Raw genomic sequence first — 24,585 nt, 5'->3', positions numbered from 1 at the left:
AAGATCATTAAACCGGATCCAGGAGCGTGAACAAATGGACTTTGTGCTCACCTCCTCAGCAATGTGCAGCCAGGCTGCCTTGTTCTGCTGAGGAGACTTCCTCCGGCCATCCGGAGGGAAGAGACTCTCCCAGCACCAAAGATTACACCCATAAGACAAAGCAATTACTCTGGCAGCTTCGACAAGAACATGGAAGGACTCATCATAAGAACATAAGAAATAGGAGCCAATCGGCCCCTCGAGCCTGCTCCACCATTCAATAAGATCATGGCTGATCTGATCCTAACCTCAAATCTTCTGTCACTCTGCATCCACCCGAACCCATGTGATCTCCCGGGAGAGGCGAAAAACCAGATAAAAGACCCAATGGCCAATTTGGGAGAAAAAAATCTGGGAAATTCCTCTCCGACCCATCTAGGCGATCGAAATTCTTCCAGGAGATCACTCTGTCCCTATATTTTCTACAGTACTTACCTTCTGTAAAGGCGATCTCCACCCCAGCCAGGAACAGGAATAAAACCATCTCCTGAAATCTAACACAGAATTAGAACACAGTAGGAGCAGAACCAGGCTACACGGCCCCTGGGCGCACTCCACTACCCACAGGGCCATGACCATTCCGAACCTAGACTCGTGTCCAATTTCCTGCCCGCTCCCCGTAACCCTTAATTCCCTTTACCTCTAGGAAACTATCTATTTCTGTTTTAAATTTATTTAATGATGTAGCTTCCACAGCTTTCTGGGGCAGCAAATTCCACAAACCAACCACCCTCTGAGTGAAGAAGTTTCTCCTCATCTCAGTTTTGAAAGAGCAGCCCCTTATTTTAAGATTATGCCCCCTAGTTCTAGTTTCACCCTTCATTGGGAACATCCTCACCGCATCCACCTGATCAAGCCCCTTCACAATCTTATATGTTTCAATAAGATCGCCTCTCATTCTTCTGAACTCCAATGAGTAGAGTCCCAATCTACTCAACCTCTCCTCATATGACCACCCCCTCATCCCCGGGATTAACCGAGTGAACCTTCTTTGTACTGACTCGAGAGCAAGTATGTCTTTTCTTAAGTATGGACACCAAAACCTCAACATTAAATTGAGGAGCTGCCTTGCCTCTGGAAGAAGTCATTGTGGTTGGAGCAATATCACTGAGTAACAGAATGCAGAAGTGAAAGGCTTAAGCTGAATGGGAGCTTTAAAACCAGTTGCTATGATGACGTCATCAAAGGCGGCCAGCCGACCCGATCACACTCATTGGACCGGCACACCCCAATGAACTTAACTTAAGCTGATTTAATTAAAATCAGACATCAACAGCTGATCCTGCCGGAAGCGGCTCCAGAACCCGCCCACCACGCAACCTGCCTCGGGAATAAAAATTGAGCCCCGAGAGTCTGGCCCTCAGAAATGACTATATTCAGCATCAGTAACAGAGGTTTGACTGCATCTCTGGACTGGCTTCAACCAAAACTGGCAATGGATAGGTGACCAAGGATACCTTTAGTTTTTAACTGACACGCGGATGCTTTGGCCAAGGCAAATGCTTTAACCAGGTTCTCTGAATCACGCCATAGTAATTGCTTTGTCCTGTGGGTGTAATCTTTGGTGCTGGCAATGGCCCCAAGCTTTCAAATTGTGTTTAACTATGCCGAAATATGCTAAGACGCAACTCGTCCACTTGGGGTCCCAATGTCAGCAGCAACCAATGTTTTATGGCTATCTGTTGCAGTAGCACACTGACTACACTGACAACAGACCGTTGACCCAATTTAGAGAAGGATATCTATTGTCTTACTGGTGTGTATTTCTTCCTTTATTTTATGCTTTTTGCTGGCCAGATTCAGCTTGGATTAGACATTTTGTATCTAATCCCTTCAGTGACATGATGTCCAGATAGTTATTGAAGAGGTGATTCTGCATAAAATGTCTGTCCCATTTTGCAACTGACCTACAGTTTTAAAGCATAAAGATCAGGAATGAAGAAGGCCGGCACATTATAGGGCTACAAATATCTCTTCGTGAGTATTAGGATCAAGTGGTAATTCAGATGACTGATTAAAAACTCTGAAATATGTCAATCCGATATTATGTGACTTTGCTTTTGTTCTCACTCTGGAAGTAATGGACCTTAATATCGTCTTCATACATGTTAAAGTGCATTATGTAGAAATTCCAGTGTTTTGTTTACTTCTCTGAATGTTGTGGAAATGCTTTTTCTTCTCTCAATCAGTTATTGTTTTAATTCATGTGCTCTTTCTTAGGAGTGTCAAAGATATGGTGGGATGTTTGTTGGACCAGCCTGTGGACAACATGGGCCCTATGTTCCTGATGTTCTCTTCTGGTCGATCATTTTATTCTTTGCAACATTTTTTCTTTGTTCCTTCCTGAAACAATTCAAAGCCAAACATTATTTCCCAACAAAGGTAAAGTAAGAAGTAATATGTTCTGTGTTTCAACATGGAAGGGCTTTTTCATCTTAACAATTGGAATCTGTCTCTTTCGTCCACTTTTATTTTTGAATGTATTGTTGCATCCCAAATCATTGCCCATCTTTCCTGCAACTGCACATCTGAATCTCTCCAATAAGATTTCCATCCCTGCCACAGTACTGAAACGGCTCTAACCAAAGTCACAAATGATAATCTCTGTGGCTAACCATGATGCATTATTCCTTCTAACTCTCTTTGCAGCCGTTAACAGTCAACCATGCCATTATCCTCCAACTCCTTTTCCTCTTTTTTTTCCAGCTCAGCTTGGTTCCACTTATCCATTCGTAGCCAGAGCATCTCCGGCAATGGCTTCTCTTCCTGCCCTTGGAGTCCCACAAGTATCTGTCGTTGGTCCCCTCCTCTTCCTCATCTACACTCTGCTCCTTGGCGACAACATCCACAGACATGGGATCAGGTTCCTTGCGTACGTCAATGACACACAGCTGCTCTCACAACCCCTCCACTGCCTCTGTGCAATCAGACTGCTTATCCGATATCCAGTCTTTGATGAGCCACAATTTCCTCCAGTTAAACATTGGGAAGACCAAGGCCTTTGCCTTCAACCCCCACTACAAACTCTGCGGCCTCGCAATTCTTGGCCACTGTCTCTGGCTCAACCAGACTATTTGCAATCGTGGCGACCGACTTGACCCCAAGCTAAGTTTTCATTCCTATATACTCTTCATCACAACGGCTATCCACTTCCACCTCCATAGCATCGCCTGTCTCCTCCTCTGCCTCAGCACATCTGCCATTGAAGCCCTCGTCAGTGCTGTTCTTGTTAATCTACATTTGCTCCCGGTCCCTCGAAGCCTCAAATTTAACACACTCATCCAAGTGTTTAAAACTGTTGATTGCCTTTCCCCTCTCTATCTCTCTCATTCTCCTGCCCTATACAACCACCCACGCCCCCCAGACTCTCCTTTCCTGACTCTAGCCTTTAATGCATCCCCCTTCCTTTCGGTCCACCATTGGCAGCCGTGCTCTTCCCACTTTATTTTCATGTTTTCTCCTTTTCTCACTTTATTTTCTCGCTCCTTCCTGTTCTAGATATATTTTTTGTAACAGTGTATCAGGTGTGTCAGTTTGTTTTCTAGATTAATTTAGGTGAATAATGCATTTGTGTAAGCCCCATGGCTTCTGACATACAGCAATTGTGCCAGATTTTATTTCACTAATACTGTTTAATTGCATTGCTAAAAATAAATGTATAAATTAATTAGACTCCATTGAAACAATGGTGGGGAGCAATTGCAGTATTATTTGATAAGTGATGAGGGCTAGTACACTTGAGATTTTCATCCAAAAACGGGGGCACAGAGAATAAGGGAAGATCAAGCTGCTGCATGTTCATGACATTTTAATGATATATGTACCTGGATTCTCAAGTCTCTTGGACCTCCACTGTATTTAGCTTTCCGCCATTTAGAAAATACCCTGTTCTATCCTTTTTAGGTCCAAAGTGGATGACCTCACATTTGCCTACATTGAAATCCATTTGCCACAGTTTTGCCCATTCGCTTAATCTATCAATATCTCTTTGTAATTTTATGTTTCAACACTGCTTACAATGCAGCCTATCTTTGTGTCATTGGCAAATTTGGATATGTGGCGTTCTATCCCATTGTCTAAGTCGTTAATAAATACAGTGAATAATTGAGGCCCCAACACAGATTCTTGTGGGACACCACTAGTCACATCCTGCCAATTTGAGTTCCTGCCCATTATCCCCACTCTTAATCTCCTGCCTCTCAGCCAATTTCCTAACCAGGTTAATAATTTGCCTTCAATTCCTTGGGCTTCTACCTTAGTTAACAGTCTCTTATATGGGACTTTATCAAATGCCTTCTGGAAGTCCATATAAATAACATCCATAGATATTTCCCCTGTCCACTACTTTAGTCACCTCTTTAAAAAAATCAATCAGGTTCGTCAAGCATGACCTACCCTTATAAATCCATGCTACCTCTCTCTGATCAGCTGAAAATTTTCGAGGTGTTCAGTCACCCTATCCTTAATTATAGACTCTAGTAATTTCCCGACAACAGATATTAGGCTAAATGGTCTATAATTCCCCGGTTTCCCCCTCTCACCGTTCTTAAATAGCTGAGTGACATGCACAATTTTCCAATCTAAAGGAACAGTTCCTGAATCGAGAGAACTTTAGAAGATTATAGTTAGGGCATCTGCAATGTTCTCACCTACTTCCTTTAAAACCCTGGGATGGAAACCATATGGCCCTGGGGATTTGTCACTCTTTAGTGCCATTATTTTCTTCATTACTGATATTTTGCTTATGTTAATTTTGGTGAGTCCCATGTTCGGCTGCTTGTGGACCTGGTTTTCCTGAATGCAACTGGCACTGGTGCTGGCTGCCTCAGGGCAAACCAATATTGCAGAAGGGGACTCAAATAAGTGTTATGCCCTTTGCATATCCAAATAAGGGCTTACGGCCTGTTTCAGGCCTGGGGCCCTGGACGCCTATTTTATTGTTTATAACAATTTGGCCGGTTGTACACATCTGGCTCATAATGAATGTGCATTTCCTGCCCATCATATTGGACGTTTAGGCACTCGTTTGCCACCCAGAAAACAGGCATGGCTCCATTGAATTTCTTGGCCAGGGTTTCTTGTCCTTGGAGCAGGATTTTAGTGGCTTGTTTAATATTGTGCCACTTTACTGACTGCAATAAAGGAATTCCTATGCTATAGATCTGTCCTCTATTACTGTCCCCATTGCATATTTTAATTTGCCAGTTATTGCCCTCAGTGGAAAATAACTAATGGTAATTGGGCAAATTTTTATTACTGGTACAGGAAACTTTGTGCTATCCGGCAATCTGGAGCCACCGGCAAAAATCAGCAGCCGTTTTTTATTCTTTGTTTTTTTTGCTTTGTTTGAACAGTCAAGCTGTGCAAGGTCTGTAGCTATAGCAACAGCTTCAGCTACAGAGCTTTAGGGCCACACCCGAGTGTTTAGAAGCTGTTGCTAAGCAACAGTGTTTGTTGTCAAATACGGAGATAAGAATCTCCGTATCTCTCAACATTAACTCTGGAGAGTACGGCACTTTTTAGGCAACGGCAGCAGCTCGGTCCCGTGGGTGCCGGATAGCACAAAGTTTCCTGTACTAAGTTTGGGTCGGTGGAGTAGAAAATTTAAAACACTTGCAGCAATGTATTTAACAAATTTTGTTCTTTGAAATTGTAGGTGAGAGCCATCATCAGTGATTTTGCTGTGTTTCTTACCATACTTATTATGGTATTGATTGACTTTCTTGTTGGAGTCCCTTCGCCGAAGCTTACAGTACCGGACCAGTTTGAGGTAAGAGTTTTGTGCTTCTTCACTATTAACAGACTTATTTAATATGCTAGTTTGTTTAAGCCATACTTTATTTTAGAAATTGCTTATAGATTTTTAAAAAATATGTATGTCATGAATTGTTAAGCATTGTATTTTTAATGTTGGTATTGTAGGAGTCTCTGCACTCCTAGCAAAGAATCTATAAACTCACTAGTAGTTAACAAACTGAGTTTAATGTACTAAAACTTTACAAAACAAGAAAATGCAGGAGAAGCTCTAAACAGGTCTATTCACTATCACTTCACACGAGGACTAGCTGGAAACGCCCTCTACCTCTGACGTCATGACATCATCACGTTTCCCGCCGTTGGGACGTCACATGACCCACGTGATGATGTCATCGCGTCAGATCGCGATTTTGTCGATCTAGCTCTGTTTAACCAGAGCCAACATTAAAAGGTAATAAACATGATTAAAGGCAATTGTACAAGTCACTGTGAGAGTCTCTTAGTGGCTTTGCCACATACGCCCCCCCAGAATTGTCTTTAACGAGAAGAGTCAATCGCTGAGGAGGTCGGACAAGCCTGTTGGACCGACTCCTAAATTCCCGGAGGGGAAAACGCTGAGCTGGCACGTAACACGGCGCTGTCAGGTGTGGCGGCGGCGCGGAGGCTGCGCCAGCTCGATCGGTCGTTCGAGGTCTAGGTGCGCAGGCTTAAGGCGATCGACAGAGATGTGATCAGGCTTGCCCCCGACGTCGATCACGAAACTCTTGTCCCCTGCCTGCAAAACCTGGAAGGGCCCTGCATAAGGAGGTGCGAGCGGGGTACGATGGCCGTCTTGGCGCACAAAAACGTACTTGGCCTTCGACAACTCCCCCGGGACGTTGGACGAAGGCAAACCGTGCTGTGAGGTCGGAACTGGGCGGAAACAGCGGGCTGCATCCCGGTGGGTCTCTCTTTGCCTGGCCACGGACCATGGCCGCGTAGGGGGCGGCAGGAATTCACCCAGAACTCGAAGTGGTTGCCCGTAAACCATCTCCGCCGCCGCCGACTGGAGATCTTCCTTCGGTTCCGTGCGGAGTCTTAACATCACCCACGGCAGTTTGTCGACCCAGGATGCATCCAGAAGGCTGGCCCTGAGCGACGCCTTCAAGGAACGGTGGAACCGCTCGCACAAGCCGTTCACTTGCGGGTGATAGGCCGTAGTGCGGTGGAGTTTAACGCCCAACACGGAAACCACCTCATTCCACAGTTCGGACGAAAATTGCGGCCCACGATCCGACGAAATATCCGCAGGGACACCAAACCGGGCTACCCATGATGAAATGAAAGCTCGAGCAACATCTGCAGAGGTGGTGGACGTCATGGGGACTGCCTCCGGCCACCTCGTGGTGCGATCCACCATTGTCAAAAGGTACGTAAAGCCCCAGGACGGTGGAAGCAGGCCCACTAAGTCAATGTGAATGTGATCGAATCACCGCTCCGGGACCTTGAAGATGGCGAGCGGGGCCCTGACATGCCGCTGCACCTTGGCCCGTTGGCAAACAACACAAGTCTCTGACGTCTTTGCGTATTCCCCTCCATATGAATTTGGAGACCAGCAGCTTTTGCGACGCCCGCACTCCAGATGCGATAGGCCGTGTATGGCATTGAAAACAGCTCGGCGCCATTTAGACGGGACAATCGGACGGGGTGCACCCAACGAAACATCGCAGGGCAGAGTAGTACCTGCGGAATGGAACGGCACATCCCTCGGCTGGAGGCTGGCTGGAACCAAACGAAAAACCTGGGTCTCCGGGTCGGCCGCTTGGTCAGCCGCCATCTGTGTGTAGTTAATGCCCAATTGGACGGCCTGGACGGCGGCGCGGGATAGGCAATCGGCGACGACGTTGTCCTTACCGGCCACATGCCAGACGTCGGTGGTGAACTCCGATATGTACGTCAGCTGCCTTTGCTGCCGAGCCGACCATGGTTCCGCAGACTTGGCCATTGCAAACGTCAATGGCTTGTGGTCAACAAACGCGATGAAGCGGCGCCCTTCGAGGAGGAAGCGAAAATGGCGGATGTCCAAAAACAAAGCCAACAGCTCTCGGTCGAAAGTACTGTACCGGCGCTCATGCCGTTGTAGCTGGCGGCTAAAAAAGGCCAGAGGTTGCCACGCGCCATCGACCCACTGCTCCTGGACGGCCCCCACCGCGTAGTCTGACGCGTCCGTCGTGAGGGCGATGGTGGCTCCCGGCAGGGGGTGTGCCAACATGGTCGCGTTGGCGAGCGCAGTCTTCGTCTCCTCGAAGGCGCGATCCATGTCTTGCGACCATACCACGGGCTCCTTTCCCGTCGTGCCCCTGAGGGCCTCGTAGAGCGGACGCATGAGCTGCGCTGCCCTGGGGATGAAACGATGATAGAAGTTCACCATTCCCAGGAACTCCTGTAAGGCTTTCACGGATTTTGGTTTCGGGAACTCCGCGATCGCCTCCACCTTGACTCGAAGTGGCATTGCCCCAGCGGGGGTTATGCGGTGGCCCAGGAAATCAAGTTGCGCTAGGCCGCAACGACATTTGTCTGGGTTAACGATGAGGCCGTGCTGCTGAAGCCGTGGAAAAAGGACCCGAAGGTGCTCGAGGTGTTCCTCCTTGGAGGTGCTGGCAATCAGAATATCATCCAAATAAACAAATAAAAAATCAAGGTCTCACAGGACTGAATCCATGAGGCGCTGAAACACCTGCGCCGCGTTCTTAAGTCCAAAGGGCATTCGTAGGAATTCAAAAAGTCCAAAGTGGGTAATGACCGCCGTCTTTTCAACATCTTGAGGGTGCACTGGCACCTGGTGGTAACCACGGACGAGGTCGACTTTCGAGAAGATGGACGTCCCCGCCAATTGTGCTGAGAAGTCCTGTATATGGGGAATGAGGTAGCGGTCAGGTGTCGTTATCTCATTGAGGCGGCGATAATCACCACAGGGCCGCCATCCCCCGTCGGGCTTGGGGACGATGTGGAGCGGGGAGGACCAGGGACTACTGGACCGACGGATGATCCCCATTTTCTCCATCACGGCGAACTCCGCCTTCGCCGCCGCTAACTTGCTGGGCTCTAAACGTCGCGCCCTGGCGTAAACGGGCGAGCCGGTAGTCGAAATATGATGCTCCACCCTATGCTTGACGGTCGAAGCCAAAAAGGTGGGCTTCGTCAGCTCGGGGAACTCCTCGAGGAGACGGGCGAAATCGTCGGGCGGTGGCCACGCATGTGAAATCGTGTGTGACGCAGCCGTGCTGCGCGCCCCTGAAATATCATCGAGCGTGGCGGCGTGAACGAGGCGTCGATTTTTCATGTCTACCAACAGGCCGTTGGCGCCCAAAAAGTCGGCACCCAACAGGGCCTGCAAGATTTGAGCGGTGATGAAATTCCAGGTGAAAAGCTGTCCACCGAAACAGACTTGGACGAGCCGCTTTCCGCAAGTGCAGATCGAACCCCCGTTGGCCGCTTGCAGAGGGGGACCCCGTCCGCCGGACCGAAGGTCGATGACCGAGGCGGGAAGTATGCTGCATTGCGCCCCCGTGTCGCATAGAAAACGACGGCCCGAGATGGAGTCGGGTTAAGTAGGTGAGATTCCCGGAAGCGCCGATCGCCATCGTGGCCGCGGGGGAAGTACCGGGACCGGCGTGCTTGACTCGCGGCGGTCTATTCGACGGTCTGGTAGCGAAACTGCACGGTGGGCGGCAGCAGCGGGCCTTCGGGCCGAAACGAGCATGGCAGTAACAGTAACCGGTCATCGGAGGCGCCGTGGTCGGAGCCGGGGCCGGGCTCCTCATGGCGGGGCGTTGCGCGATGGCGCAGTATTGTTGCCGGACTGCGTAAATCTTATCCGCCTCTTCGGCGAGCGCGATGCAGTCTGCGGTTTCTGCTCGGGTGAGTGCTGCCTGGACTTGCTCGGGGAGCTGAGTAAGGAACAGCTCGCGAAACAGAAAGCATTGGGGCTCGGACCCCAGGAGAGTCAGCATGTGGCTCATAAGCTCTGAGGGTTTGGAGTCACCTAACTCTGGTAGCGTCAGTAAACGGCAAGCGCGCTCCACTTTGGTAAGACCAAATACCTGCAGCAATCGTGCCTTGATGGCTGCATACTTGTCAGCATTCGGGGGACTCTCCAGAAGGCTGATGATTCTCGACGCCGTCGAGCTATCGAGGGCGGAGACCACGTGGAGATATCTGGTCTGGTCCTGTACGATGTTGCGGAGTTCAAATTGCGCCTCGGTTGCACAAACCAAGAGGCCGCCTTTTGTTCCCAGAATTGGGGGAGCTTCAAGGCCACTGCATTGGCCTCCATTCCTGGCACGTGTTCTGCGTTCTCCGCGAAAAACGATCGCGAGGATTTGGGGTCACCAATGTAGGAGTCTCTGCACTCCTAGCAAAGAATCTATAAACTCACTAGTAGTTAACAAACTGAGTTTAATGTACTAAAACTTTACAAAACAAGAAAATGCAGGAGAAGCTCTAAACAGGTCTATGCACTATCACTCCACACGAGGACTAGCTGGAAACGCCCTCTACCTCTGACGTCATCACGTGTCCCGCTGTTGGCACGTCGCATGACCCACGTGATGACGTCATCGCGTCAGATCGCGATTTTGTCGATCTAGCTCTGTTTAACCAGAGCCAACATTAAAAGGTAATAAACATGATTAAAGGCAATTGTACAAGTCACTGTGAGAGTCTCTTAGTGGCTTTGCCACAGTATCTTAAATACTCTTGACTATTGGTTTTCTGGAATATTAATATCTAAATGCTTTTATTTGACATAATTCAAATAGAAATTGGAAATAAAATTTTATTTCTAATAAATATAAGTTTCACTTTAGAATTTTATTGTATTGCAGTATTTATGATCACTGCATTATGTCTAAATCAGTGTTAAATGGTCAATGTCATTTAACGTCTTTGGCGTAACAATGTCCCATGGCAGAAAGGCATCAAGAGAAAAATGGACAAAAATTAGGCACAATCAGTGTTAAATTTTGCAGAGGCTTTGGAAAGTTTGGAGAAATGGAAGGTGGAAAGGTATAGGAAAATAATTCCAGGGCCATGCTTTCTAAATGCTTTGCTGTTGATGTTTGAAATACAATGGTGCGTGCTGTGATGTAAAGTTGGAGAAGATTGCAACAATAGGGTAGATCAAGGCTATGGAGAGGTTTGAACACAAGAATGCGGTGTGAAGAACGTTTTCATCCTGCATCAAATTGGGAAAATTTCAGTGTCCCTAGTGTTGAAATAACTAGAGATAAAGTAGAAGCAGTCTTTCATTATGAAACTTCAAAATGAAGATCGGAGCCCAGTTGTCAGAAACATCTTGTTGATGTGGAGCTAACCATATTATAAATGCTGAAAGTATTATACATAGATACATAGAAGATAGGAGCAGGAGTAGGCCATTCGGCCCTTCGTGCCTGCTCCGCCATTTAATGAGATCATGGCTGATCCTTTAATTCAGTATCCCGTCCCCGCCTTCTCTCCGTAACCCTTAACCCCTTTTGCCCGTAGAAATATATCTAATTCCCTCTTAAATATATTTAATGAGCTGGCATACACTGCCCTCTGTGGCAATGAGTTCCACAGGTTCACCACTCTCTGAGTGAAGAAATTCCCCCTCATCTCTGTCCTAAATGGTTTAGCCCTTATCCTTAAATTATGTCCTCTAGTTCTGTTCTCACCCGCCAAGGGAAACATTCCTTCTGCATCCAGTCTGTCTAGACCTGTCAGAATTTTATACACTTCTATGAGGTCCCCTCTCAATCTTCTAAACTCCAGTGTGTACATCCCTAAACTACATAGTCTCTCCTCATAGGTCATTCCCGCCATTCCTGGTATCAGCCTGGTGAATCGCCGCTGCACCCCCTCCATGGCAAGAACATCCTTCCTCAGATGAGGCGACCAAAACTGTACACAGTACTCGAGGTGTGGTCTCACCAGTGCCCTGTACAGCTGCAGCAAGGTATCCCTGTTCCTGTATTCTAACCCTTTTGCTATGAAGGCCAGCATACCGTTTGCCTTCTTGACCGCCTGTTGCACCTGCATGCTCGCCTTCAGTGACTGGTGTACAAGAACACCCAGGTCTCTCTGTACTTCCCCCTCTCCCAATCTATTGCCATTTAAATAATAATTTGCCCTCCCGTTCCTGCACCCAAGGTGGATAACTTCGCACTTGTCCACATTATAGTGCATCTGCCATTTATCCGCCCAATCGCCCAGTCTGTCCAAATCGCTCTGGAGCTTCCTGGTCTCTTCCTCTGAGCCCACCCCCCCTCCTAGTTTAGTGTCGTCTGCAAATTTGGAAATGCTGCATCCGACTCCCTGATCCAGGTCATTAATGTAAATTGTGAACAGCTGGGGGCCCAGGACAGATCCCTGTGGTACCCCACTTGTTACTGCCTGCCATTCAGAAAATGAGCCGTTTATTCCAACTCTCTGTTTTCTATCTGACAGCCAGTTCCCTATCCACGCCAAAACTTTCCCCTTTATCCCATGAGCCTCAATTTTCCATGCTAATCTTTTATGTGGGACCTTATCGAAGGCCTTTTGGAAGTCCAGGTACACCACATCTACTGGCTCTCCCCCATCTATTCTACCAGTTACTCCCTCAAAAAATTCCAATAGATTAGTCAAGCACGATTTACCCTTTGTAAATCCATGTTGACTCTGTCCTATCCTGTCCCCATTTGCTAAGTGCTCCGCTATTTCATCCTTAATGATGGACTCCAGCATTTTGCCCACAACTGATGTAAGGCTTACAGGTCTGTAATTACCTGCTTTTTCCCTACCCCCCTTTTTGAATAGTGGGGTAACGTTAGCTACCCTCCAATCCATCGGCACTGTTCCCGAGTCTAATGAATTCTGAAAAATCATCCTTAGTGCATCCGCTATCTCTAGGGCCACCTCCTTCAGTACCCTAGGATGCATGTTATCAGGCCCTGGGGATTTGTCCACCTTCAATCCCTTTAGCTTCCTTAACACCATATCCTTAGAGATATTGATTTGCGTCAGTTCCTCCTTTGCCAATGTCCCTATTTTTCCCGATATCCCAGGGATTAATGGATATGCAAATCTGTTGGACAAGGTGGTTCCAAACTTTTCAAGTTATTCTGTGCATGTCCTTGTCTTCGTTGATTGACAGCCTTAGAAGTCTTTGCGTTGGGAATAAGTACTGCATTATTTTTCAAGTTCTAATCATAATATCGACATAGGAATGACCTCACATGTAAATGGAATCACATTGGAAAATTTAAAAAGTGTTTCATCTGGAAGCCTCGTAGATTGTCAGATTATGTAAGAAATAAAATCCAAAGCGAATATTTTAACCCCTTGTAGATAGATTCTATCTTTATTATACTTAAGTATTATACAATTTGATTCTTCTTGTTTCTTGACTGCTGTGTATTATCTTTCTTGTAAATAAATCTGAAGATTATTATTTTGCGCCTTAACTGAAAGGATTAAGTTGTGCTGTTGTGCCAAATTGTGGGAAGCTTTATGATGTTAACTGATGGACTAGGAAGTGAATTAAGACTTCCCAAATTCAACTTCATATAGACCCCTTACAGCCATTGGAAAGAAAGGACTTTCATTCATTCATTCTACCTTTCTGGAGTTAGCTACTCATTCCTCAGAGTTGGACAATGTGCTTTCCAACTGCTCAGTTAGTCCTTAAGTGAGTTCTCGCTGTAATATTTTAAAGGAACTGAAAATGAACCTTCTGTTTGTAAAGTTTGCTGTTTGTTTTTAACAGTCAGGAGCTAAACTGTTAATGGGCAGTTAGAAAAATTATTTTGTAGATTTAGAATTATCTGAACTAATGCATTCTCTTCAGGGCAGCTTCATATGCAATCAAGAGAACTGGACTATTTGTATATTGGCTTGCACCATAAACCTTTTAGTAAATGTTTTTGAAGTTTTAATAACTACAGTTTGTTTTTTCGCTTGCATATAGCCTACCCGAAAGGACCGAGGTTGGCTTATAGACCCACTTGGACATAACCCTTGGTGGACCATGCTTGCTGCATGTGTACCGGCATTGCTATGCACTATCCTTATTTTCATGGATCAACAAATCACTGCAGTTATTATAAATAGAAAAGAGCACAAACTGAAGGTATTTTAATGCTTACAATAGTTAAGATGTAGATTAGTAAAATACCAAATTTATAGATAACTTTAGTGGTGGGAGCCAGCCCTCCCTCATCCTTTTTAAAATTACTACTGTATGTGGATATTTTTCTGCAAGCTAATGTAAAATCAGTTTTTTTTTACAGCTCTTAGTGTCAATGACTTCTCTAAATAATCTTAACATTAAAAAGCTTTCCTGAGATGATTGATTATGGTATTTTCTAATCCACTAGCATTGGCCCATGTTGCTAACAAGGAACAAAACACCCTTATAGGTTGCATTGAATGATTGACATTGATGCATTGGTCCTGGACTTTTTCTTACTTGCAGACTTACCTAGGGTGGTGGTAGCTCTTGGCCCATTGAGAGTTGTAAACACCATTGCAGTTTTCCCTCATTTGGGAGAATAGTGAGTGTTACTTCTCTCTGTTTTCTTCGTAAGAAACGCATGCTTTCTTATTAATCCAAGCAGTAAATGCCAATGGGACATTTCAGGATATTTCACATTTTTGACGGAAGTATGGGTAGTACCTACCTGGCCATTTACAAACTTGGAAGCACCATCATTCTTCATTTTGGCATGATGTACACACACATGGCATGCTGACATTCTGATCGTTGTTTTGCAGAAAGGTTGTGGTTATCACCTTGATTTGTTGATGGTAGCTATTATGCTGGGAGTATGCTCAATTATGGGTCTTCCCTGGTTTGTGGCTGCTACTGTCCTCTCCATCAGCCACGTCAATAGCCTAAAGGTGGAATCAGAGTGTTCAGCACCAGGTGAACAGCCCAAATTCCTGGGTATCCGAGAGCAGAGAGTTACAGGCTTACTGATATTCATCCTGATGGGATTGTCTGTTTTTATGACTTCTGTTCTGAAGGTAAGATGGAAGGTACTGAATGTTTGTTGGTATCTTGCAGCATTTTCTAAGTTGCTATAATGAACTAACTGTACTCCAGAGAATCGGGTTAAAAAAATTAACTGAAGGTCCATTATGTTTCATGGGTGAAAGAATTTGAAATTCCAATGATTGTGCTTATTCTAGAGCAGGAAATTATTTCTGGAATATTGGGCAACTTTTAAGTTATCTAATATACTGTGCAAATCTGAAATTTATGCAGTGCTTTAGCTGCAAATTCACTGCTCAATGGAGCACTTTAGAATTTACAAGCTACATAACCTATTAAAGCAAAGGTTAATTAATAACTGATCGTCCTTATTTGCAGTTTATCCCAATGCCAGTGCTGTATGGTGTCTTTCTTTACATGGGTGTTTCTTCCTTGAGAGGGATTCAGGTATTTGTTTCAATAATCTTTTAAATTTCTTATTTTTTCCAAGAACATTATACATTTACTAACAGTTAACATTTTTTCACCAGTTTTTTGACCGTATAAAGTTATTTGGGATGCCTGCTAAACACCAGCCTGACTTGATCTACCTGCGCTACGTGCCACTGTGGAAAGTCCATATCTTCACAGTTATTCAGCTTACCTGTCTTGTCCTCCTTTGGGTCATTAAAGCTACAGCTGCTGCGGTTGTCTTTCCTATGATGGTGAGATTATTAGTCATTCCCATTGTATTATTTTTATGAAGAGACTCTCTAGGCTTAGATTTATAGTTGACGTTTAAACTATTTAATTTGTTACATTAAGGATTAACAGGTAGAACGCCACAGACAGTGTTTGAATGACTTGTAGTAATTTGGTGTTGCTTGATTCTGTCAAAATAGGCAAGCTGCAATGTGGAAAGGTATGATTGCATTGTCAGCCTTTGACCTTATCTGAGTCTATACCTTGACATTCAGAGTTTGCTAATACTAGGCAGCAATAGTAGAGGGTAATTTTTACAAAAGAATGCCAGTTTTGAATCCCCAGTCTGGCAAAGTAAGCCTGAGGGCAAGCTCATGGCGATGGGATGTTCTTTAGATCAATTAAACTTCCTTAATATTGAAGCTGAATTTCTTGGGGTGGGAGGAGAGAAGAGAAACCGAAAACGTACTAAAATAAATTAAAAATTTGGATAAGGTGGTCACTGATGGGCAAAGAAAACTAAAGGAAGACAGTATCAGTTCCACAGGTGTGAAATTGCTCATGTTCTTGCCGCCATCATTGGGGAATCCATTAGAAACAGGTGTTGTGCTAGAGGATAGAAAAGTAGCTAACAGCACCAATCTTTAAACAAGGACATAGGGATGACACCATCTACAGGCCAGTGAGCCTAACCTCCATTGTGGGTAAAGTACTAAAAGGCATCCTGAAAGAGGGTACAGTAAAACACTAAGCAAACCAACACTTAGTTTGCAGATGATGCCAAATTGAGAGGTTCAAACAAAAAGGAACAAGAAAGCCAAATGCGAAATGCTGAGGAGGTGGGGATGGACCAAAGTGATCTTTTGCTTTCATTGTTGGCAGGTTCTTGCTCTGGTGTTTATCCGTAAACTCTTGGATTTCTGCTTTACCAAACGAGAACTTAGCTGGTTAGATGATTTAATGCCTGAAAGCAAGAAGAAGAAATTGGAAGATATGCAGAAAAAGAAAAAGGAAACTGAGGTAAGTGCACAAACCTACGGAGATCTAAACAGACTTTTGAGACATAGTCCCAGTCCATTCATGAGCTTTCAGTGTCGATACAAAGCATGGGTTTCTGCTCTTTCTACCTGTTGCTACATTCCTTGCTATTCCTGTAAAGGTGCTCTTTCTAATAACTCCTTTGCTTGGATATCTATCATCATGGAATTAAAGATTTTATGCAGAGGTTTTGAGCAATATTCTAACTTTTTGTTTTTCCCTCTAGTTTGCATATTTTAGTTTGAATTATATTTTCTGTTGTGATTTATATATGCAGTATATAAATGGGGGTAAAGATGGTATATCTGTTCAAATCCTTTGCATACAATCTTTAATAAAACTCAACAGTTGCTTATCCCTCTTTTCATGTTGGTCACCTGAGAGCAGTATGCAATGCAGAGTTTAAAACCATGCTGTGAATGTTGTAGTCATTGATTCTATTTTAATATTGAAAAGTCAAAGCTGCAATAACATACAGGAAAGTAGATTATTAAATGCCACAAAGAAACTCTTAAATGTATGATGCAATAATTTACCAGTGCGTTGTAAATTTGATTATACTAAATCCTAAATGTTTGAAATAATATGCCTACTTATAAATAAGGAAGGATCCAGGCTTGCAAAACCAGATCTTCAATGCGATTAAGTAGTCACTATAGCTTCCCTGCTCCACATCACTGCTGCTTTGAGATTCCCCAAATTTTTGCGACTTAGTCTGATTTGAGCTATTATTTATCGTGTTTTTAAAAAAAAAAACGAGTTGCAGCACACGAGTATAAATATCCCTGTATTTAAATTGACTTCTGGCATGCTTGAAACTAAGCTAGTATGACCATGAGTCAGCATTTGATTTACAATTTACTAGCAGGTTTCCTGGTCTGGAGTATAGTTCTGATGTTTAGCTGCTAACTTGGCATTTCTCTTTAAAACCACTGCTCTAAATAGTCAAATCCAAGTAAAATTAGCTGGGTATATAAACTGCTGAGGTCATTCACAAAGCAAGTGTAATTGCTTGTAAACTTTATGCTTTAGGTCAGTAACAGAGTTTCTATTTTTAAGATTGTTTTGCATCTCTAATGAAAGCATCACTTTGGAGTGCACTAGAGATGAGATATAAAGCCCTTTGCATTATCCAATCCATTATGGTCAGATATAATTTGTATTTTTTTCTGTAGGCTCCTTCAAAAACAATTCGTAGAGGAGAGGGCCAAAAAGAAAGCAGTGCCTGTGTGCTACATAGGTTTGCCCTCACTATCATTCATGGGGCTTTACAAATTAAAATGTGCCATTGTATGTAAAGGGGTAGATTAACTACATAATAAGAGGGCTTAAAACTAGTCCAATGTTTGGCTCCTCAAGGAGTCTTCCACATACCATGTACAATTTATTTTTTAGATTTTGCCTTATCATTAATTTCCAGGTGGAAGGTTTTGTACAACTATTCCTCGACTCCCCACCAAACAAAGCTCTAAAATATTTCTTCATTCCTACATTTCCATTATTCAGCCCAGGCTGTATGTCCTCCATGTATCTCCTTTGTCCCCAGCCCCAGTAGCACAGAAACCAGTTGAATGCTGTTGATCTCCTCGTACTCCATTTATATTAGAGAGCAGCTTGCAGAGACAAAGTGAGCTTATTCTTAACTTCCAGAGCTAAAGTGCCTCTGATCTCAAAGGGCTGCTGTTTGGGACTGCCATTCTTCTGGCCATGGGTAGCCTATGATTTTGTCATTGCTGATCTATATTCACCTTCCCCAGACATGCACAGGACAAATTTAGAATTTAGAAAAGTATGTTGGAAATGGTTCTGCAATATAAATGGGTTACTAGTCTGTACTTATTCTTACTCTCTTCAATTATGATCCCACCCTGATATCTATTATGTTCTTGCAAAATACTGCGGATGCTGGAAATCTGAAATAAAAACAGAAAATGCTGGAAATACTCAGCAGGTCAGGCAGCATCTGTGGAGAGAGAAACAGAGTTAACATTTCAGGTTGATGACCTTTCAACAGAACTGGAAAAAATTAGAGATGTAACAGATTTTAAGCAAGTGCAGGAGCGGGGGAAGGGGAGGAAAGAACAAAAGAAAAGGTCTGTGATAGGATGGAAGGCAGGAGTGATTAAATGACAACGGGAATGATAGTACAAAGCAAAAGGAGATGGTAATGGGACAAGTAAAGAAACAAAAGATGAATTTGTAAGAGGTGTAAATGGGAATGGCAGAATCACCAACAGCTGCCATGTGAAAAAATAGGGGCAGAGGTTATGGTGTTAAATTGTTGAACTCGATGTTGAGTCCAGAAGGCTGTAAAGTGCCTAATTGAAAGCTGCGGTGCTGTTCCTCGAGCTTTCATTGAGCTTCGTTGGAATAGTGTAAGAGGCCGAGGTCAGAGTGGGAGTGGAGCGGAGAATTAAAGTGACAAGCGACCGGAAGCTCAGGGTCACGCTTATGGACTGAATGGAGGTGTCCCGCAAAGTGGTCACCCAATCCGCGTTTGGTCTCTCCAATGTAGAGGAGACCGCATCGTGAACAGTGAGTACACTATACTAAATTGTAAGAAGTACAAATAAATCGCTGTTTTACTTGGAAGGAGTGTTTCGGCTCTGGACAGTGGGAAGGGAGGAGCTAAAAAGGCAGGTGTTACATCTCCTGTGCTTGCACGGGAAGGTGCAATGGGGAGGGGATGTCAGAGGTGATTGAGGAGTGGAACAGGGTGTCGCGGAGGGAGCGGTACCTTCGGAATGCTGAACCGGGAGGGGAGGGGAAGCTGTGTTTGGTGGTGGGATCACACTGGAGGTGGCAGAGGATGATCCGTTGAATGTGGAGGCTGGTGGGGTGAAAGGTGAGGACGTTAGGAACCCTATCGTGGTTCTTGGAGGGAGGGGTAGGGGGGAAAGCAGAAGTGCAGGAAATGGAACGGACACGGTCTGATTTCTTCCTACCTCAACTATTTTTCACCCTTTGTCCAGTCTCTTCCCACTTACATTCGTGACTTTTTCAATGCCCTCCGCCACTTTAACAGTTTCCAGTTATCTGGCCCCAACCGTCTCCTTTTCACTGGACGTCCAGTCCCTCTACACCTCCGTCCCCCACCAGGGCGACCTGCTGGTGCTCTGCTTCTTCCTTGAACAGAGGCCCAACCAGTCCCCATCCACCACCACCCTCCTCCGCCTGGCTGAACTTGTTCTCACATTGAACAGCTTCTCCTTTGACTCCACTCACTTCCTCCAAATTAAAGGTGTTGCTATGGGAACCCACATGGGTCCTAGCTAGCCTGAATTTTCATGGGATATGTGGAACATTCTTTACAGAAACATAGAAGATAGGAGCAGGAGTAGGCCATTCGGCCCCTCGAGCCTGCTCCACCATTTAATGAGATCCCTGCTTTCTCCCCATATCCCTTGATCCCTTTAGCCTTCAGAAATATATCTAACTCCTTGAATATATTTAATGAATTGGTCTCAACTGCCTTTTGTAGCAGAATTCCACAGGTTCACCACTCTCTGGGTGAAGAAATTCCTCCTCATCTCTGTCCTAAATGGCTTACCCCATATCTTTAGACTGTGACCCCTGGTTCTGGACTCCCCCGCCATCGGGAACATCCTTCCTGCATCTAGTCTGTCTAGTCCTGTTAGAATTTTATAAGTTTCAATGAGATCCTCTCTCATTCTTCTAAACTCCAGTGAATATAAGCCCAATCGACGCAATCTCTCCTCATACGTCATTCCTGCCATCCCAGGTATCAGTCTGGTGAATCTTTACTGCACTCCCTCCATGGCAAGAACATCCTTCCTCAGATAAGGCGACCAAACTGCACACAATACTCAAGATGTGGTCTCACCAAGGCCCTGTACAACTGCAGCAAGACATCCTTGCTCCAGCACTCAAATCCTCTCGCTAAGAAGGCCAACATACCATTTGCTTCTTAACCGCCTGCTGCACCTGCATGCTTACCTTCAGCGACTGGTACACAAGGACACCCAGATCTCGTTGCATTTCCCTTCTCCCAATCTATTGCCGTTCAGATAATAATCTGCCTTCCTGTTTTTGCCACCAAAGTGGATAACCTTGCATTTATCCACATTGGGCAGATGCATGGCAGACTGGGAGGAGGGGAGCCGAGCATGGCGGCCAGAGGCCGACCCGCGAAGAGAGAGAAGTAGGCCTCGGGCCATGGAGCCGGCGACGGTGAAGAGGCTGAATTGGAGCATTCACATCCCGACGATGTGTTCGGCGAGTCGGGCGGAGGAGCGCAGCACAACGAGCAGCAGCAGCAGACTCACGACACGCTGCAGCACGTCGGCCGGCAGCTCCATTTCGGGTAACTCGCAGTCCGGATGGGAGGAGGGGAGCCGGGCATGGTGGCCAGAGCGGGAGAAGCAGGCCACCACACGTGGAGCCGGCAACAGTGAGGAGGAGGCCGCGGTGAACAGGAGGACGGAGCGGCTGAGGGACATCGTGCTCCCACTGCCACGGGAAGCCATTGTATTGACTCTGAATGCGGCGCTGTATGTATAGCTGACGCATCCCTACGGGGAACAAGCATTCCATTGTACTTGTTACATATGGCAAATAAATCTAATCTGAATCTGATAATCACCCAACCTGTCCAAATCTTACTGGAGTTTCTCGGCATCCTCCTCACAGCACACATGCCCACCCAGCTTTGTGTCGTCTGCAAACTTGGAGATATTACATCTAGTTCCCTCGTCTAGATGATTAATATATATTGTGACTAGCTGGGGTCCCAGCACCGATCCCTGCGGTACCCCACTAGTCACTGTTTGCCACTCGGAAAAAGACCCATTTATTCCAACTCTTTGCTTTCTGTCTGCCAACCAGTTCTCTATCCAAGTCAATACCTTACCCCCAGTCCCATGTGCTTTAACTTTATACGCTAATCTCTTATGCAGGACCTTATCGAAAGCCTTCTGAAAGTCCAAATACACCACATCCACTGGTTCTCCCTTATTCTACCAGTTACATCCTCAAAAAATTCCAGTAGATTAGTCAAGCACGATTTACCTTTTGTAAATCCATGTTGACTTTGTCCGATCCTGTCACTGTTTTCCAAGTGCTCTGCTAATACATCTTTTATAATGGACTCTAGCATTTTCCCCACTACCAATGTCAGGCTTACCAGTCTATAATTCCCCGTTTTCTCTCTCCCACCTTTTTTGAATAGTAGGGTTACATTAGCTATCCTCCAATCCATGGGAACTGTTCCAGAGTCTCTAGAATTTTGGAAGATGACCAGCAATGCATCTACTCTTTCTAGGGCCACTTCCTTAAGTACCCTAGGATGTAGATTATCAGGCCCTGGGAATTTATCGGCCTTCAATCCCATCAATTCCCCTATCACCATTTCCCTATAAATACTGATTTCATTCAGTTCCTCCCTCTCATTAGATCCTATGTTCCCCGACATCTCTGGGAGGTTATTTGTGTCCTCCCTTGTGAAGACAGAACCAAAGTATGTATTTAATTGGTCTGCCATTTCTTTGTTTCCCATTATAAATTCCCCTGATTCTGACTGCAAGGGACCTACGCTTGACTTCACTAATTTTTTTCTCTTCACATATCTATAGAAGCTTTTACAGTCAGTTTTTATGTTTACCTGCAAGCTTACTCTCATACTCTATTTTCCCCCTCTTAATTAATCCCTTTGTCCTCCTTTGCTAAATCCTAAACTGCTCGCAGTCCTCAGGTTTGCTGCTTTTTCTGGCCAATTTATGTCTTCTGCTTGGATCTTATGCTATCCCTAATTTCCCTTGTTAGCCACAGTTGAGTCACCTTCTTTGTTTTATTTTTATGCCAAACAGGGATGAACAAATTCTGTAGTTCATCCATGTGATCTTTAAATGTTTGCCATTGTCTATCCACCATCAACCCTTTAAGTAACGTTCCCCAATCCATCCTAGCCAACTCGCGCCTCATACCATCGTAGTTTCCTTTATTTAAATTCAGGACCCTAGTCTTTGAGTCAAATACTTCACACTCCATCTTAATGAAGAATTCGATCATATTAGGATCGCTTCGCCCCAAGTGGCCTCGCACAACAAGATTGCTAATTAATCCTTTCTCATTACATAATACACAGTCTAAGATGGCCTGATCTCTAGTTGGTTCCTCGACATATTGGTCCAGGAAACCATCCCGTATACACTCCAGGAATTCCTCCTCCACAGTATTGTTACTAATTTGGTTAGCCCAATCTATATGTAGATTAAAGTCACCCATGATAACTGCTGTGCCCTTATTGCACGCATCTCTAATTTCCCATTTAATACCACCCCCAACCTCGGCATTACTGTTTGGGGGTCTGTATACAACTCCCACTAACATTTTCTGCCCCTTGGTATTTCTCAGCTCTACCCATACAGATTCCACATCATCCGAGCTAATATCCTTCCTTACTATTGTGATAATCTCCTCTCTTAACTAGCAATGCTACCCCACCTCCTTTTTCTTTTTGCCTGTCTTTCCTGAATATTGAATACCCCTGGATGTTGAATTCCCAGCCTTGGCCACCCTGGAGCCATGTCTCCGTAATCCCAATTATATCATAATATCTGCTTACATCTATTTGCGCAGCTAATTCATCCGCCTTATTACGAATGCTCCTCGCATTAAGACACAAAGCCTTAAGGCTTGTTTTTTTAACACTCTTAGACCTTTTAGAATTATTATTTACTGTGGCCATGTTTGATTTAAACCCTTGATTTCTCCGACTGCCACTTTGCTTTTCTCCTTCCTGTCTTTTGTTTTTATCCTTGCTTCCCTTTCCTCTGTCTCCCTGCACAGGTTCCCAACCCCCTGCCATTTTAGTTTAAACCCTCCCCAACAGCACTAGCAAACACTCCCCCTAGGACATCGGTCCCAGTCCTGCCCAGGTGCAAACCGTCCAGTTTGTACTGGTCCCACGTTCCCCAGAACTGGTTCCAACGTCCCAGGAATTTGAATCTCGCCCCCTTGCACCATTCCTCTATCCACGTATTTATCTGCAATATCCTTCTATTTCTACTCTGACTAGCATGTGGCACTGGTAGCAATCCTGAGATTACTACCTTTGATGTCCTATTTTTTTAAATTTACCTCCTAACTCCCTATATTCAGCTTTTCGGACCTCATCCCATTTTTTACCTATATCGTTGGTACCTATATGCACCACGACAACTGGCTGTTCACCTTCCCCCTCCAGAATGCCCTGTAGCCGCTCCGAGACATCCTTGACCCTTGCACCAGGGAGGCAACATACCATCCTGGAGTCTTGTTTGCTGCCGCAGAAACGCCTATCTATTCCCCTTACAATCGAATCCCCTATCGCTATAGCTCTCCCACTCTTTTTCCTCCCGTCCTGTGCAGCAGAACCACCCACAGTTCCAGGAAGTTGTCTGCTGCTGCCTTCCCCCGATAAGCCATTTCCCTCAACAATATCCAAAGTGGTATATCTGTTTGAGAAGGGGATGGCCACAGGCGAACCCTGCACTACCTACCTGCGCCTACTACTCTGCCTGGTGGTCAACCATTCCCTTCCTGCCTGTGCAGCCTTTACCTGCGGTGTAACCAACTCCCTAAACGTGCTATCCACGATGTCCTCAGCATCGCGAATGCTCCAGTATGTATCCATTCGCAGCTCCAGCGCCGCAATGTGGTCTGTCAGTAGCTGCAGCTGGATACACTTCCCGCACACATGGTCGTCAGGGACACAGGAAGTGTCCCTGATTTCCCACATAGCACAGGAGGAGCATGCCACGGGGCCGAGCTGTCCTGCAATGACTTAGCCTTTAATTAATCTAAATTAATTTAAATCAAATCAATACCACTAATAACACTACGATTAAATGATATTTTCAAGGCCCCTTGGTTACTAGCAGTCCCCGATACACAACAGGGACCTTAGAAGGTCTTAATTTTTGTGGTTATAGTTTCTAAGTTTTATAAACTATTAATCTTAACTGTCAAACTATTGAGTAGTATAAATACTCACCTGGCTGTACTCACCCAATCCTCTGCTTCCTCTTGCCCGCGTCACTTTTTGAATCGTGACGTGGCTCCGGAACGCCACCGCT

The 24,585-nt window shown here is 45.1% G+C and overlaps 1 protein-coding gene across 11 annotated transcripts in view; it reads left to right on the top strand.

The window, feature by feature from the left end:
- The window catches only part of LOC147117517 (sodium bicarbonate cotransporter 3-like), a 288,206-nt gene that overhangs the window by 238,158 nt on the left and 25,463 nt on the right, over positions 1-24,585 (top strand). For all 11 annotated transcript variants that reach the window (XM_085988558.1, XM_085988561.1, XM_085988562.1 and 8 more), the window contains 7 exons: positions 2,260-2,421; positions 5,696-5,809; positions 13,766-13,927; positions 14,572-14,823; positions 15,170-15,238; positions 15,322-15,495; positions 16,355-16,492. In XM_085988558.1, the coding sequence (XP_085844684.1) occupies positions 2,260-2,421; positions 5,696-5,809; positions 13,766-13,927; positions 14,572-14,823; positions 15,170-15,238; positions 15,322-15,495; positions 16,355-16,492 (1,071 nt within the window). The remainder of the gene's footprint in view (positions 1-2,259; positions 2,422-5,695; positions 5,810-13,765; positions 13,928-14,571; positions 14,824-15,169; positions 15,239-15,321; positions 15,496-16,354; positions 16,493-24,585) is intronic.

Source organism: Somniosus microcephalus, chromosome 5, assembly GCF_052327205.1.
Source record: "Somniosus microcephalus isolate GS21.2 chromosome 5, FLI_Smic_1.0, whole genome shotgun sequence".
In the NCBI taxonomy this organism is placed as follows: domain Eukaryota; kingdom Metazoa; phylum Chordata; class Chondrichthyes; order Squaliformes; family Somniosidae; genus Somniosus; species Somniosus microcephalus.
The sequence above is the reverse complement of the archived record's forward strand: the minus strand, read 5'-3'. Positions and strand labels throughout refer to the sequence as shown.